Here is an 18,580-nt window from a genome sequence, read left to right on the forward strand (position 1 = left end):
ATGTTCCCTCTCATATTAGGTCTTTTTCATCAAAACATATAAGTGAAACTATTGGGTCAGACCGTCTGACCCAATAGCTTTGGTCGGACAGGCTGGGCCCACTAATTTTCTTCCGCACGTGGGCTGGCTTTGTAATATTGCAATTCATACGCCATTGTCGTTTTCCTATAAACTCTTCATAGAAACATCTCTTTCAAATTTCAATCCTCATAAAAAGAAATAAAGAATCAACCAAACACATCCTTAAATTTTCTCTCTCCTTCCTCCTCAAATCTTTGCAACAATGGAGCTTTCTGGGTATGGCAGAGATGGCATTTACAGATCACTTAGCCCAAGTTTAATTACACCCACAAATCCAAATCTTAATATGGTGTCATCATTTCTTTTCAGAGATATTTCTTCTTACCCAGAAAAACCTGCTTTAATTGATTCTGGTTCTGGAGAAATCTTGAACTTTTCTAAGTTAAATTCCATTCAGAGGTAGTTTGATTTCGTGTTTTATGTATTTTCGAGTACATCAAAGAAGAGAAAAGAAGACTAGAGCCACGCCAGAAAATCAAATCTTTTTTCGCATCTTCTTCCCATTTATTCTTTCAGTTGGTATTTTCCATTTTCAGTTGGAATATTTTCCATTTTCAGTTGGACTATTTTCCATTTTCAGTTGGACTTTGTTTTGTTTCAGTTGGACTTTCTTTTGTTTCAGTTGGACTTTGTTTTGTTTCAGTTGGACTTTGTTTTGTTTCAGTTGGACCTTGTTTTGTTTCATTTGGACTTTGTTTTGTTTCAGTTGGACTTTGTTTCGTAATATGTATACCAATTGAAACATATAATGGACCAACTGAAACAAAAAATGGACCAACTGAAAGAAATAATAGGCCAACTGAAAGAAATAATAGGCCAACTGAAAGAAATAATGGACTACCTGAAAAAAAATGAAGACTACCTAAAAAAAAAATGAAGACTACCTGAAAAAAAATGAAGACTACCTGAAACTCAAGTAAAGTGGTCCGACGGGCTGATTGTGTCGGACGAGTCCGACACAATACGAACTCAACATATAATCCAACCCTTCTCGCTATCACTCAAGACAAGCTTTATTTGTACTGGACATGTAATAGTTAGTTTTTTCTTCATAAAGTATGTACACGCAAATGAAGTTCATGTTCGTTTTAGTTTGTTTTTATTTAGTTGTATTAACATTAGGCTGTACCCTTATTTTTAATTAATACAAATTTTATCGATGTAAAAAAAAATCCAAGTAAGTACATGGCAATACATTAGCAGCTAGCTGTAGATTTCTACCACCAATTGGCTATTAATGCCTTCGAATAATGGGTCCTCAGTTGGTAATTGATAGAATGATAGTATGTATTATGTAATATGTTAATGTTATAACTTATGAGTCCATTAGTCCATCTAATAAAAAGACAAAATTACAGCTGGCTTGGCCCAAGTAAATAATTAACAAAGACTGTAGTATGTATAGTTGTATACGACCATTGACCATTTCAGTTTTCTTTCCTCCTGTATACGCTACACTACACTTGACACTCAGATTAGTTAGTGATTCGGTTTGATCTATATTTATGTGTTTGGTTGCGTGGATACGACCTGATTGATAGGGGTGTAAGCGGACTACGAAAAGTCTAGAGTCCAATCCAGTCTAGTCCAAACTTGTCGGACTGGACTGGATTAAAAAATTTTCGGACTGGACTTGGATTCAAATTTTCGAGTCCAAATATTTTTGGACTGGATTTGGACTCATCCTTTTGGAGCTCAATAAGTCCAGTCCAGTCCAAAAATATTTTTATATATAATATATATTTAATACATATATAATGTATATATTAAAAAAAATTGATACTATTTTAAAAATTTTGGAGTTTTCAGCCTTCACTCTCTAAATATTTCAACTGGCGCCATCCAATTTTACTTAACGCCGGACTATTGCACTTAGCTCCATTTGTTAAATAACTAAATTATACTAGCAGTACTATAGTAGTAGGCTAGTAGCTGACTAATTCTATCTCACTTCACTCCTCAGTCCTTACTACTCACTTCCTCTTACTCTTCATTTTCTTTCTACCTTGCTGTCTCGACTCTCGCATTCTCTGTTTCTCCCTCAGATTAATTCTCAGTCTCTCTGCTTCCTCTCAGCTTAGATCAAGGTAAGCATATAATTGAACTTTTTATTCATAACATTTTACTTTAATTTAAGCTTTCAATCTAATTTGTGGATATTGATAATTGAATCAGATGTCAAATGCTCAAGCATCTCAAAAAACGTTGTGAATCATTGAATCTAAATCGAGAAAAAAGATATAATAATCGGATTGGAATGGACCGGATTCGGACTCAAGAAAAAATTATCGGACTGGATTGGACTGGACTCAAAAAATATTTGGATCGGACTTGGACTCAATTTCCCGAGTCCAAAACACTTTGGACTGGATTTGGATTTGGCAAAGTCCAATCCAGTCCAATCCACTTACACCCCTACTGATTGATTCGGTGGGTAATTCACTTACTCTGATATAATTTAATGTAAGGTGTAATTAAACTCAACATTAACAGTTGTTTTTAATGCTTTATAAAAAGTGGGTAATCCATTTAGTGGGTAGATTTAATTATATCTTGGCCGGGTTATTATTAGGTGGAGGATCCTTATTCCTTTGGGTGTATAAGTCGGTTTGATATCTCAAGTAGAATGTATTAGTGTATGTGAACGTAACTTATTACTCATATCAGGGGTATTTATAGGAGCCGAGAGTGTCCTTGCTAAGGTAGGACTTTGCTCTTATTAGTTGGATACAATTCTATCCTTTTCCATACTTATCTTCAGATCCGTAGGCATATTAGATAAACATTGGATCAGACCCAGACCCATATGAGAGTGACTAAGGTTAGGAGTGCCGTCAAGGTATCCCAATGAAGTCGGTATGACATAGTCAACGACCTTTTCGTATATGAATTATGACGGTCTTTTTAGCGGTTTCTTCGAAACCGATATAAAACTTAGTCCGCCCCTATACAAATTTAAGTTTAAATAAGTCGACATATCAACCACATATTTAATTATTACTTCTTTCTCTACATATATGTCCCCAAAAAGATTAAATGACATAGAACCCATGAAGTACAATAGTCAAAAGCTCTAGTACAATACCCATGAGAAATTTTGAAGATATGAAAGGAGCAGAGGAAGTAGAAATGGAGAAGGAACTCTATGTTGCCGCCATGAAAGGTAATATAGAGTTCCTTCAAGAAGAAAAAGCTCAAAGCGACAAATATTTACGTAACAAAACCCATGAAAAGAACAATCTCATTCACGTAGCAATTCGACACGAGCAACATGATTTTATAGAAGCATCTCTAAAAAGATTATTCACCATTAATGGTGAGCTTATTAGTGAGAGAAATGCCAAAGGAAACACCCCTCTTCATGTTGCGGCCGAGGTCGGAAATTTAAGCATTGTGAATTTACTCTTTGATTGCCTTGAGGTCGAAGCCGGTGAGAAGTCATGGAGTATACAAAACTTGAAGGGAAACACTCCTGTTCATGTTGCAATTATTCATAATAATGTCAAGGTTGCTAGATTTTTGTTGGAGAAATATTCCAACTTGGCTCGAATTGTTAACAACTTCAAGGAAACACCTCTTCATCTTGCAATCAAACACCATGTTAACTATTGTAAGTTATTCTCAACAATCTCATCTTAATAGTGGTTATGCATGTTTTAATTTTGAACTAGTATTTAGGCCCGGGCAATGCCCCGGATTTTCTCTTTGCTACAATTTATTAGTAGTTAAATAAGTATTCTCATACTCATTTAAAAAAGTCATCTTATTCATTATATGTATTTCAAACGTTTTCCATTCATATGTCATCATTAATTTTGATTACAAAATCAATAATGGTATGGTGGAGTAATGGTTGGATTTATTGTAACTTCATATTTGATCCTCTAATTTTTTTTAAATATTCATTGGATAATATATCTATCTATGACATTTTTCGAAGAAATTTAGTAATTTAAATTTATTATATTTTTTATATGTAAGATTCTGCTGAGTTGAAACCTCTCATTGATCAACTCGATATAGGTTAACGGGTTAAATACTTTAAAATAAAAGGTAAAGATAATTCTTTTGTTAAAGTGTTAGATCTAATTATCTTTTCAAATGAATAATTTTTTTGACAATGAAGAATAATTTATTTATTATTTATTTGTTCATCTCTTAACTAATAAGTGTAGATTTGTCCGAACTAGGCCCCTATACAAGTACACTATTTTGTGCGAGCAATGGACTTACGACACTTAGGCTATGTTCAGTTCACCTGAAATTTTCTGATCTGAACTTATCTGATCTGATCTGAACTTATTTTTTCTGATCTGATCTGAACTTATTTTTTCTGATCTGATCTGATCTGAACTTATTTTTTCTGATCTGATCTGATCTGATCTGATCTGAACTTATTTTTTCAACAAGATCTTATCTTTTATAAATATATATTATTACTATTATATTATTACTTTGTAAATCATTATTATGCAATACATTATAAGATATTCTTTATAGTGTTACTATTATTATCATTTTATTTCTATTACAACTTTTATACAACTTTTATTATTAATAATAATTATTATTATTATCATTATTATAAGAACAACAATAATAATTATAATCATAATTATTATTATTACTAAAAATAATTATATAACTCAAGTCATTATTTTATAAGAGCACTTATACAATGTTTCACACTTTCCCTTAAAAAAAAGTTTCACACTAGATGAGAAGTCGGCAAACTGAACTCTTTTTTTTCCATATAAAATAGAACAAGATATACAAACAACTATGACTTGAGCAAAAAATAAATAAATATCGTGCAACTTCAAATAGCTAGAGAGATTTGAAATTCGGTAGGAAGAGGTATACCGAATCTAAATTTATAATTTGTATCTCACACTTAGCTTATTTTGAAATGTAATCCGAACATAGTAGTTTCGTTATCATGAATTTGAGATATCATATTTTATATATTTCTTATTTTTGCGTCAATCTTATGTTCTTAACACGTGGCTTTTAATTTTCTATTATTTAATAACAACAAAATAACTTAATATAATAATAACAATGACATTTATAATGGTAACAATAAGATTAATAATAATTACCAATATTAATAATTAATAAGTACAACAACAACAATAATAATAATTCTTTTGAACAAATGTACTAGTAAATAATAATACCCCTTTGTATTTTTTTTATCTTTGTCACTTAGAATCTTGACACTATTCACAATAAGAGATAATCTTTTAGATTTTTCTCAATATATAAGAAAAAATATAGTCATGTGGGGTCTTGTTTGATTCGTCTCAATGAGTACTTTATTAATATTCAATTATTATAATTTTTATTAATATGTAGTGAAAGATATTTAATAATAATAAGTTTTTAAATATAAGCATGATATGATCTGAACTGATCTGATCTGGTCTGATCTGATCTGATCTGATCTGATCTGATCTGAACTTATTTTTCTGATCTGATCTGATCTGAACTTATTTTTTCTGATCTGATCTGATCTGATTAGATCTGAAATAAGCAAAAATAAGGTGAACTGAACATAGCCTTAATTGCTCCATAATACTCCATCCGTCCCAAAATATAGTTCTCATTTCCTTTTTAAGTGTCCCAAAATATAGTTCTCATTTCCATATTTAGTTCCACATTTTTCGGTAATTTGTCTAGAAAAATCGTGTCTCATCATTTGTTTGCTTTTTGAATTTTGTTTTTTCCTTTGTTTGTTCAACCAAAAAGTTACAATTAATGTTCTTTCACCAATTATTTTTCATTCTCTCTCCTAAAATCATCTTTTCCCATACAACATTTATTTAAATAAACAAAAAATCTTTACTATCTCTCTTAGATTCTACTTGCATAAATTACCGTGAAAAAAGGAAAATGGGAACTATATTTTGAAACGGAGGGAGTATTATTCTGTGTACTAGCATGAAGTAGCACTTAATAACACCATAAGAGTTGCACCAACCGGCATCATTTTTCTACCTCTTTGTCTCATATTGAGACTTTAATGCAAATAATTTTCTATGCAGAGCTCTGCCCATTCTTGTCTTTTACTTCTCTACACTAGTCTACGCCAATATTGAAGATAATATTTTGCTTCATTAGTTTTTAGCCACATGTTCCACGATATGTCTTACCACCATCTTTCACACTGTGTCACTGCACAATTATCTAGCAGTACCCCCTTCCGTTTTCTCAACAACTGAGATATGAAGACTTATGAGAAGTATATTATTTATGAGTTTGTCTTGTAAGAGGCCGTATATGTTAAATTAAAATTAGGTCATGGCAAGCTCAATATTAAAAAGAGAATTAGCTCAGTAATAACTAGGTTAATTTCTTTCGGTGACTAGTTTAATCCATTTAGTGACCAAGTTTACTTTTATATTAAAATTAGACTGTCTCTTTTAATAATTTTTGATTATTTATATACTTTATTTTGAAGGATATTTTTTTGACTAATAGTATATAAAAACAAAAATAATAATACAAATGTTGTGATAGATTTGTTTCAATAATGTATATTTTCATAATATCAAATTTTTATAAATTTTATTAGTACATAATTAAGATATTAATAGTTAAACTTGTGCAATAACAAGCGTAAAAGTCATATAGGGAAAATGGATGGAGTAATACTTCAATAGTGTAAGTTCTGCATATGCATGTGGCAATGCTACTATATAGGGCCATAGGGACAAGTGGAAAAACAAATGTTGAATGGGGTTACTGGCTAGTCCTCAAAGAAAATTCTCCAAACTAGTTACTATATTTATTTTGGTTGATTAATTATAAAATTTAATTAAAATTTTTTGTAAAAAATATATGTAAAGATATCATACACGTAATTTTGTTGGAATTTTCTCAATGTATATATCAAAAATATCAACTTCTTATCGTTTATACTAATGTGTTATTGAAGATATTAATAGAATCGCTAAACTTTGGAAACTTGGTGACTTTAATCTACTGCTCGCGCTTAATCAAAAAAAAAAAAAAAAAAATAGAATCGCTAAACATCACCTATATCTAGTGTATTTCGATCATGGCTAATAAAAGTTGGTCGCTATCTAAATGACTAAACATTCTCGTTGCCCTGAATATGAATTTAGTAGAATTTGGTCCAAATTCGATCTATTGCCATCACTAGCCCTAACCTTAAAGGTGAGAAATTTGATACAATATATATAGAGATGAAACATGTGTTAGTATTGTTTGCCAAGTAGGAGTACAACCAAAAGATAAATTTATGAACATAGCCTAACCACAAGGATCAAACTTTTGTACTAGTTACCCAATCTTTCTAGCTAACTTCTGCTATATATGTGTTTATGCCTAGCTGAAAGTGAATCAATTATGGCGAAAATGAGACAACCAATCAATGAGGGAGGAGTAGCCTTGGCCATAAAATTTTCAGCAGCAGAAGATATGTCATGTATGATAGATTTTCTAATAGAGAAAGGAAGTTGTGTCACATGTTGGCCTGATGCAAATGGTTTGACTCCTCTTCATAGAGCAGCATTGCTGAGCATACCTTACAACCTGCAGATCATAAGAACCATCCTGTACTATTGGCCGCAATCGGCAGAGGTCTGTGATGCTTCTGGTAACACTATCTTACACCTTCTGATAAGTAGGATGCCAAACTACCAAGAAGGTAAGAATTTACTTAAATTTAAGGAGATATACGCCCTCAGAAATTATCAGGATCAACAAGGAAATACGCCATTACACATTGCTGCAAGGAATATGGACATTAGTATGGTGCGAGTTTTACTGGAATCCTCCGCGAAACTGAGCATCAAAAACATGGAAGGCATCTCAGCTACATCTTTGATTCTACAACATAATTTGCCAGAGGTAGTTACAAACATCACCATAGATTATTGCTATTTTCGAAAGAAAAGTCTAACACCAATGATCCAAAATATGTCCGTTCTTTAAACAGTCTCAACTACTAATTAATTACTCGAACTAATCTCAATTTTAAGAGTATGTCTTCCCAAAACAGTCTCGTTAAATTTATAACATGTTGAAATGTATAAGAAAACTCTTTTGACCTTACATATGCTGTTATTCTCTCCTATATCTCCCCTTTCCCATCACTACCACCTTTATCTTTACATGTGTAAGTTATAAGTCGTGCAATATGCCAATATTACATTAGAAAGACACTCCAAAGTTGAAGCTATTCCGAGAAAAAGGGGATATAGAGTCAGAACTGTTGGAAAGACACAAATTTAAGCTCGATTATTACTTTGTTGCAGATGCTAAGGAAACGAAAAATGACGTGGGAGGAATCAGAAGCAGGGGATAGAGGAGATATAACCTTTCTAAGGGAAAGAATGAGCAAGTTAGGAATGGATTTCTTACTTTCAGAAGATTCCAAGGGAAGGAATGTCCTACATAAGTTGATGCAAATAAAGAATGATAGCCATATTATGCATGATGACTTTGTAGATTTCATCCAACAAGTTCTTGGAAGTTTTCCTGCTCTTGTTTATCAGACAGATATTAACGGGGACACTCCAGTTCATGTCCTTGTGCGAAATCGTCCTGATACAACAATTTATGTTGCTTCAGGAAATCAGAATGCCTCTGACAAAACATACGATTTTGTTTTCTCGTCAGTGTGGCGATCAGGCCTTTTGTCATTGTTACTAGAGCTATGCAGTGAGTGTATCCTTAAAAATCAACCAAACACACCATGGTTGGTGCAGAATGCAGAAGGTAATACACCTTTGCATGAAGCACTCTTAGCAAATAACAACACATTGGTAAGAAGCTTGTTAGTGCATGATTCGAGATCAGCTGGTTTAGTCAATAAATGTAAAGAGGCACCTCTGCATCTGCTCGCTGGATGTCCCATTAGTAAGAATTTTCCATGCACTTTTGCTTTTGTCACCTTTCTCCATCTTATATTTATATCATAAAGAAGATGTTTTAAAATCTCAGCTACTTAAATGACTAGTTTTACTGAACAACTCGTGTAATCAGTTAACTACTAATCAGCACAATTGTTGTCTTCTTAATTTTAATTGGTGCCTTTGTCTTTTCCAAAGAATGGTGTATCACTGACATCTTGAATATTTGTGAATTGTGATGCTCTGCTTGTTTGCCAAAGACAACGATGAGCCATTCATGAAAGAAGACATACAGGCGATGGTAGAAGCGAAAGATGAGGTGGCACATTGGCTCGACAAGGATGGTCTCACTCCCTTACTGAGAGCGTTTCAAGCTGGTAGCCTGTCTACAGCTACAGAACTATGCACAATTTGCCCGGAAGCAGCAGAAACATGTGACGCGAATGGCCAGACATTTTGGCACCTGCTTGTAAATCATCCATCAGGATACTTTGTGTTTCGCCTTCTTCAAAATAAGGCTTTAAGAGATTTGTTGAAATTAAAGGACAAAAAAGGAAACACACCATTGCATCTGGCAATTGAAGGTAACCGTTTTGATCTTGTAAAAGATTTCCTTGACATCTGGGGACGTGAACATGAGTCATCCAAGAGCAAAGATCATTGGCTAGTAGATCTATTAGAAATACAGAACAAAGCTGGTAAAACCCCTGCTGATTTAATAAGAGAATCACCCAGTCTTCCTCCCAATGTAAGTGAAGTACTACTTTTTTTTATGAGTTGTAATATTTTGCTAGAAGTTAAGTCCTTTTGTTAGGTGCATAATCTTCACCTTCAGAAACAGGTCTAATCAAGGCTAATAAGGTCCAATCAAGATAAACTAGATAAAATCAAGGCTGTTTATGTCCAACAAGTTTAACAAGTTGAATTTAGATAAAACTACGGTGACTATTTTACCAAACACAACCGTAATATGTTGGGTATATGGCATCATATGGAGCTCATGGAGGTGTATGGGTGTGGAGATGAGGTTGCATAGAGGGAAAACGTCAATATGGGATTTCTGAGTCTCGCCCGGGCAGTTTGGGTGAATGTCGCCCGGGTGATTTCAGTCGGGCACGCAAGCAGCTTTGGAAAAGCGAAATCACGCCCAGTCGGGCGGATTTCGCTCGGGTAAGTCGGGCGTTTTGGCGTTTTGTCCGGAAAACGCGTTTTTGACGCGGGAGTATAAATAGGTGTCCTAAAACGTATATTATTTGATTCCTACATCATTATTCACATATTAGAGAGAGAAAGCTATAGAGAGAGTTCTTGGAGCGCTTTTGTAATCTTTTTTGAACGTTCATCGATTCTAGTGCATATTCGTAGTTTTTCTCCCGGTTCTTGGGTTTCCACGTAAAAGTTCTTGTGTGTTCTTTTTTGCTTTGTTATTTGTTGTTCTAGTATTGTTTGTTGTTACTTCCTAGATTGATAGTCAATATGACTTGCATAATATTCTAATAAGACGTAAATACACCATTTGTTATGTGCCGTCTGTAATCTAATCAAAGGATGTAAAAATGCGTGTTTTCTGTGCAATTTGCTCTGATGACTTGATGAGTTCTATTTTTCCATTCAATGAAGTATAAATATATAGGTTCATGATAAATAATCACCACTAACATATATATTTATATGTATCTTTCAGATCGAAAAAAGCCTTATGGATAAAAATGAACTGATAGGTGTTCGAAGTGTATGGGGAATTCCTACAACAGAGATGAAAACATATGTGAACACAATAGGTATAATAGCAGCTCTTCTAACAACGATAACGTTCACAGCAGCATTCACAGTTCCTGGTGGACTAGTACAGGACAGTGGAACTCCAATTCTGATAAGCAAGGCAGCATTTCAAGTTTTCATGATATCAGATATATTAGCAATGTGCTTATCAATGATGGTTTTGTTTTGTCTCCTATGGATCATGGCTACTAGTAACAAGCAAAATTCAGTGATGATACTGGATTTCAGCGTATCATTGCTGCTTGCATCATTTTTCGCGACTCTGCTAACTTTCATGGCGGGTTTGTATGTAACTACATTCCCTGTCGAACCATGGATCGCGATTGTGACATTAGTTCTGTGCTCTTTGCTGATGCTGCTGGTCCACAAATTTCTTGTCATCAATTTGTTGATCCCTTGTGGAAAAGCTGTAATTATTTTTGTGAGGATGTTTTGGTGGTGTGCTGCTAGATTATGCAATAAAATTAAGATATGCTGTAAGATGAATCCGAGCAGGCGTAGACTTGGAGTAGTTGGCCAAGGTTACACTCGTCAACGTAGGCTTCTTAGTGTGTAGACAAGATTAGTGAAGAAGCCTTTTGGTGGGTGGGGAGTCTCTAGCTGCCTTGAACAAGTAACAACTACTACTTTGCAATCATAGACGTTTGTAATATTCCTACTTTAATTTTGATGATTCTACATCTAAGAACTGGTAACATTATAATTTATGTCGCAAATTAGTTTTTTTTTTTTTTTTTTTTTTGAAGGAGAAATTTCATTAAGTAAAAGCCAAACAGCATCTACAATAGATATTAAAGAAAAACAAGATACAATCAAACAAGGTTAAATCAAATTCGTCTTCGACAAAATTACAATGAACCAGGTCGAGCAATACAGTGAAGCTCCCTTGTATTTGCTGAATCAAACAACTATTGATGAGAAAGTCTATCATTCTAACATAGTTTGGGAAGAATATTCTTGATCGAGCCATGTTTACCGCATCCGAAATTCCAATACCTTCCTGTTAAGTCTCGAACTTCAACCATTGAGAACAATTTCTCATACCTAAAAACAAAAAAACCATACTCTCAACTCCCATAAGGGAGAAAGAGATCTCCACAATAGAGACTAAAAAAATCCCATAAAGAGATACTAATTTATTCAACAAAACTAAAAACTGAAAACAAAAAGGGGAGAAGGGCTTACCATAAATCCGCAAATTAGTTACTAAACTGGAAAATGCTCCGAGTCATTGTGTGTCGTATAATTTGTCTTATGAGAAACCATTATTGTAATAAGTAATTACGAAGAATTGAGAACATCATACAACGTTGGAAATGAGATGCTACGTATCTAAAGAAGTCATACTATATGAAAAATTAGCTTTATATGGTGCCTTAAAAACCTTTACATTTCTAAATTCTTTTCCCCTCCCAAAACCAAATGTTGTCCCCCGAAAAAAGTCATAATTATGTTGGTTAATGTGTTCATTTTATATTTTTATATACGTTTTTTTTTACCATTTACTTCTAATAAAACTTTTTTTTTGCACCATATACCTTTTCGACTTTTAAAATTCACCATATATCCTTCACTTTTGAAAAAATACATTCAATTACCCTCTTGACTAACGGTGTTAGACTTTCATTAGTCATTAACCCCTAATATCCCCTAAACCTTATTAACTACCCTAAACCCTAAGTAACCGTAAAAACCATAAGTAACCTTAAAAATCTAACTAACCCTAAAAGCCCACCAGCCCCCGCACAACTCCAGCCCCATCCCCCTCCCCTGCAGACGTGCCTCCCCCTCCCCACCACCCCCAGCCTACCGCGCCTCCCCCTTCCCACCACCCCCAGCCTGCATCCCCCTCCCACAACCCCCCTCCCCTTTGAATCTCGCAGACCCCCTTTCCTTTCAAAAAACAGAGGACCAGCAAAAACAGAGGAGAGAGAGAGTGTGGGGTGTTCATTTTTGCGGCGAAAAACAGAGGAGAGATAGAGTGTGGGGTGTGCGTTTTTCTGGTGAAAACATAGGAGAGAGAGAGCGTGGGGTGTGCGTTTTTCCGGCGAAAACAGAGGAGAGAGAGAGAGAGAGCGTGGGGTGTGCGTTTTTCGGCGAAAAACAGAGGAGAGATAGAGCGTGGGAAGTGCGTTTTTCCGGTGAAAAAACAGATGAGAGAGAGAGAGCATGGGGTGTGTGTTTTTCCAGCGAAAAACAGAGGAGAGAGAAAGAGAGTGTGTGTGTGGGGTGTGCGTTTTTCCGGCAAAAATAGAGGAGAGAGAGAGAGAGCGTGGGGATGTGCGTGGTAACCAATATGATAATAGTTATTATCTCACAGATGGTATATATACGAATTGGATAACATTGATTCAATCAGTTACATGTTCTCAAACTCGCAAAGACAATTTATTTGCTCAACACCAAGAAGGAGCTCGAAAAGATGTTGAGAGAGCATTTGGGGTGCTGCAATCTCAGTTTGCTATTGTTCGTAGATCATCCCTCGCATGGGATGAGGAAATTCTCAATGACATCATGCTATCTTGCATTATCATTCACAACATGATTGTGGAAGATGAATGAGATCTACTAAATTCACTAAAAATACAAGTAATAATGATGACGAATTTGAATATTATCATGATCGGATCGTAGATATCAACCGTTATATGGCGAATAGAGATGCAATTGAAGATCAACATATGCATCAATCCTTGAAATGTGATTTGGTTGCCAATATATGGCAGAAGTTTGGTCATAACGCTAAATTAAGAGCATTTTATCTATTTTGTTCTTAATTAAATTTTATGTATTTCATTCTTAATTAAATTTTATGTACTTCATTCTTAATTAAATTTATAATTGTCGCACCGATGTAGCATTTTATTTGTTTTATGTATTTTGTTCTTAAAACTATATTAAAAATGCTAATTGTGTCTCATAAATTAATTAGTAGATCGTGAATTATGTATGCATAAGATAGTGGTAGCTAATTTCGTAATCAATTACTTAATAAAAATGCTAATTACGTATGCTACGTATTAATATAAGCTAGTTATGTGATAACTTAATGGTTAAGATGATAATTATAATTTTAAAATTATTAAATTAATAATAAAATATCAATTAGTAATGAATATTACATATCATTAGTAAATAATAAAAATATTGTGTGATGGTGGTTGGGTGATGAGAGAAAAAGTAGTTGGATGGGTCAAAAAATAAGAGAGAGAGGAAAGTAGTTGAGATGATCTTTTTTGGTTCATTGTTAACAAGATAAGTGGGAAAAGATTGTAAGATGTTATTTTTTTAGAGAAAAAAGTTAGAAAGAGAGTGGGATGATCATCCCATTCTCCTTCTAACTTACTCTTTCTAAAAAATTACATCCAACAATTTTTCCCCACTTTCTTCTTAACAATGACCCAAAAAATAGATTATCCCAACTACCTTTGCCTATCTAACTACTTTTTTTAACCCACCAATTTTTTTTTTTCTCTCTCTTCATCCCACCACCATTATACAATATTTTTATTATTTACTTTTTTATAATATGAAATATTCATTACTAATTGATAAAAAATTAATTAAAGAAATACATAATTAGCGTTTTTAGCATAAACTAAATTAAATGCACAAAAATATTGTTTATTTTTTAGAGTGTAAAAGTGGAAGATATTTCATATAAAATAAGCAAAACTACAGAAAATTAGTAAATGAAAAAAATTTGTCCAAAATATTACAAAATGGGTCTCTATTTGTAGATCTCGAAAAAATAGAGCTATTGGTATTTTTTTTAGCTTTGTATTTTTTAAGATATTGCATTGTTAATATTTTTAATTGTATTATTTCTCTGCCCTGTCAGAATTTGACACGTCAAATTCTAACGCGCGCGTCAGAAATCTGACAAATTTAATTTTTTTTGCCTTTTTTCCGGTCAAGCGTTTTAGCTAAGCTCCAGCCAAAATGCTGCGTTTTGACTGGAAAAAAGAAAAAAAAATTAATTTTTGTCAGATCAAGCATTGACTCCCACTCCCACGCCTGATCATGGTTTCACTCATCGCATACAATATTTTTTCCCAATCACCCCATAATCTTTTTCCCAATTATCATTTAAAGGTTTTTTTTTAAAAGATCACCTATTTGATCTTTTTTTCACTCATCATGAAGGACGCTCTTAATGGTGCTCTAAACATCAATTTCTTCCGGTTCGTGTCATACATGCATGTTAATGAGGAAAACATCCTTCTCCTTTAGAAGTGCATAATATAACCAGAGTGACTAAATCACGCCTCCTCTCCCCTTTTTTCTCTCTTATCTCTCCTCTTCCATAAAATCCTAATTTTCAACTTAGGGGATATCACCACCGTTTTGGGAAGTAGTAATCCCCTTTTCTCCTTTAGTTACTAGTTTTTTATGTTATTATTTGTAATAAACTTTAGTCTCTTTCTAATGGAGAGTTTTTTACGTACCCATATATTGGGTTAAATCTACCCATATATTGGGTTAAATCTACCCATATATTGGGTTTTATCTCTCTCCATGTGAGAGTTTGAAAACTTTGTTTTGGTTTTTTGTGTAATTCAAGAGGTTAATTTGTTGATCGAAATTTGTGTGAGGTTGCAACAAATGTCAGTACTTCATTTACTATCACTTGAATTGAATCAAATTCTACTTCAAAACTACAAAAGATCGACATACCCTCTTGTAGAAGGTTCCATCAGACAACGATGTGAAAGACGAGGGTTTTCAGAAGTGTTAGATCTACTCAAAGATCGTAGTTTTGTCATATTAGAATTGAGTTTTTCACCAAGTAACCTCAAGTTTTTGGTTTATTTACCAGGTACACTCGCACTTTCCAAAATACACCAAGTACCCCTCAATATTAAGGTAATACATCAAAATGCCTTTAATGACTACCAACGATTAACCCCTTTAGTCATTAATCGTAATTTTTAGTTTTGAACCCTAATTAACCACTAACCCTAATCCTAACCCCTACCCCTACTCCTTCCCATAACCCTAAACCCTAACCCTAAACCCAACGCAACCCCTACCCTTCCTCCACCCCAGTAGCCCCCCAACGCATCCCCCTACCCTTGCAGCCCCCTTCCCCACGCAACCCCCACCCCCTCCCCCTGCCGAATTTCCGCACCCCCATCCTTCCCCACCCCCTTACAGACCCCACACCCATCGATTTCCCCAGTACTCATCCCTCCCTTATCCCCGCAACCCCCACCCCCGCAACCCGCACCCCCGCATCCCCCATCCCTTCAATTTTATTTCTTCGTCCCTCTGTATTTCAATTCGAAGCTCCTTAGTGCTTGTGGACATGTTGTTTCGCGAAAACTGAAGGGGGTGGGGTGCTGCAGGTGGAGTGGGTGGTGGAGGAGGAGCGAGAGGTGTGAAAATCAATGGGGTGGGGGCGCGGGGGTTGGGGAAGGGCGGGGGCTGCTCGGTTGTGGGGGTGAGGGAAGGGGGTAGGGTGAGGGGGGTGTGGTGGGGGTGGGAGCCGCAGGGGTGATGGGAGGTGGTGGTGGTGTTAGGGTTAGGGTTTGAAGTTAGGGATTAGGGTTAGGGTTACGGTAGGGTTAGAAGTTAGAGGTTAGGGTTTAGTTAGGTTAATTAGGGTTTGATTATGGATAAGACTAACGGAGTTAACCGCCGTTAGTCATTAAGGCATGTTGAGGTATTACCAAGAAATTGAGCGGTACATGGTGTATTTTGAAAAATGCGAGGGTATCTTGTGAATAAATCGAAAACTCGAGGGTATTTGGTGAAAAAACCATATTAGAATTGTATTTATTTTATTTTGATATGTATTTGCTTAATTTTAATTATAAGATGTCGTATAACTTTCGATCAATGAATTAGTATTTAAAAAAACTTTGGGGTCGTACATGCGGATTATAAAATCCCAAAACCAATGGACTTCATACTGTTTCTTCTTTTAATATTGCATGTCTACATAACTAGATTTGGTGATCAGTACCGACATTTCATGTACGCACTACCGCACATTTTTACCAATTTCTCAAGTATTTTATAAGGTGCAACCTCGTCAACTTCGTCGTGCGACTTCCATGCTAGTATAGTAGTATGCTACTCCTATTTGGGTTTATCAGGTTAGTAGACTTTATTTCTGCCTTTCTTTGTATCTTGTTTAATTAGTTTTGTAATGTCGACAATTTTTTCCAAATCATACTATATGCTTTATTTGGTGTCCTGAAAAACCTAATTTCTAATTATAAATTGCAAGTAGTTTATTGGGTTCTTATTATCTAGTTTGGCTCCTCGTGATGCTTAATTAATTGTCAATATCTAGCTGTATATTTTGGTATAATTTTGAATTCTATGTGGAGTAGTAAGCAAGTCATTCTTAATATTCATTGTTATGGTTGCTGTCCAATATCTTAATTTTTCCTATAAATTCTATTATTATATGTTAGGAGCAATTATCAATTCAATTCACAGATGGTATTGAGTTGTAATTCAAAATTATAGAGAATATATTTTGATGATGGATTTTTATTATTATAGACATTGGATTGATGCTTTTTGTGGTAGATGTAAATTGTAAACCCTCGTTAGTGTTGAACAAAAGACTGGAGCTATAAATAGCTTAGATATCTATGATCTCCATCATTGACAAGTGTTGTCACTTTTCAATGATGATGGAACGTCGGAAAGTAGACCTTTTAAATGGGTTGGTCAGGTTATGTTGGGGTGGTACCCGTGTTATCTATTTCATCTTTTGAATTTGCAATTTGTGCAAAATGGGCCAAAAACTAACCAAAACCTACCATAACTCACAATTCATAGGGGATTAGTTAATGCGTGCATTGTGCTCCCGGGAGTACAATGAGAACTGTGCTCCCACAATATAAAATAGAACATTTACGAATACGAAAACGAACATTTATATGAATACGAAAACAAACATTTTACTGTTGAAGTGGAACATTACAAAATTTATTTACGAAAACGAACATATTATTGTTGAAATGAAACATTACAAGAATTCATTTATGAAAAAAACATTTTACTGTTGAAGTGGAACATTACCAGAATCCAAATACAAAAATGAACATTTTTGGTTGAAGTGGAACATTACTAGAATTCAATTACTTAAATAGAATATATGCTTATCAAATATAGAACATATTTTAAGTGAAAATAGAACATATTTTTTGGTGGAAAATAAGTTTTGAAAGAACATTTTTTAAAATTGAACATTTGTTTATCGAAAATAAATCAGATTCACAAAATATAGAACATAATTTTCTACTGAAAAATAAGCTTAAAACGAACATTTGTTGAAATAGAACATTTATTTATTGAAAATAGAAAACTTTTACGAAAAGTAGAACATATTTTTTTGCTGAAAAATATGCTTAAAATGAACATTTGTTGAAATAGAATATTTACTTATCGGAAATGGAACAAATTTACTGGGTGCATGGTGTGCACCGTGCTCCCGAGAGCACAATAGAATTTTCAGGGATTAGTGAAGTAGGTAACACTGGGTCCTTGAAATAATTTCGGGTTATTTTTTGAGTCCGAGAGTTTTCTTTGGGCTTGGGGCTTGGGGATGTGAACATTTGTTCATGACCTAGTCACCTAGAAAGGTCGTGATCGTGGATCGCGGTCCTGCCTTTTGTTCTGTGCTCTTTGCTAATGCTGATGCTCGTCCACAAGTTTCTTGTAATCAATTTGCTGACCTTGTGGTAAAGCTGTAATTATTTTGTTAAGGATTTTTTAATTTTTACCACCTTATGTTTTGGTGGTTTGCTGCTGGATAGTGCTATAAGATTAAGATATGTTGTAAGATAAATCCGAGCAGGCATAGCTCTGGAGCA

The 18,580-nt window shown here is 34.3% G+C and overlaps 1 protein-coding gene across 1 annotated transcript; it reads left to right on the plus strand.

Annotated features, from left to right (window-relative positions):
- The first annotated feature begins 3,111 nt into the window (after positions 1–3,111).
- On the plus strand, positions 3,112–11,452 carry LOC104908729 (uncharacterized). The gene is made up of 5 exons (XM_010697880.3): positions 3,112–3,691; positions 7,439–7,959; positions 8,367–8,970; positions 9,224–9,711; positions 10,648–11,452. The coding sequence occupies exons 1-5, from the start codon at positions 3,169–3,171 to the stop codon at positions 11,299–11,301; spliced, it is 2,790 nt and encodes a 929-aa protein (XP_010696182.2). The 5' UTR covers positions 3,112–3,168; the 3' UTR covers positions 11,302–11,452.
- Positions 11,453–18,580: the final 7,128 nt, after the last annotated feature.

Source organism: Beta vulgaris, chromosome 7 (genome assembly GCF_026745355.1).
Source record: "Beta vulgaris subsp. vulgaris cultivar EL10 chromosome 7, EL10.2, whole genome shotgun sequence".
In the NCBI taxonomy this organism is placed as follows: domain Eukaryota; kingdom Viridiplantae; phylum Streptophyta; class Magnoliopsida; order Caryophyllales; family Amaranthaceae; genus Beta; species Beta vulgaris.

Coding starts and splice junctions, on each gene's coding strand:
- LOC104908729 (XM_010697880.3), top strand. CDS start 3,169: ATGAGAAATTTTGAAGATATGAAAGGAGCAGAGGAAGTAGAAATGGAG. Junction 3,692..7,438: donor CAAACACCATGTTAACTATT/GTAAGTTATTCT, acceptor GTTTATGCCTAG/CTGAAAGTGAATCAATTATG. Junction 9,712..10,647: donor CACCCAGTCTTCCTCCCAAT/GTAAGTGAAGTA, acceptor TGTATCTTTCAG/ATCGAAAAAAGCCTTATGGA.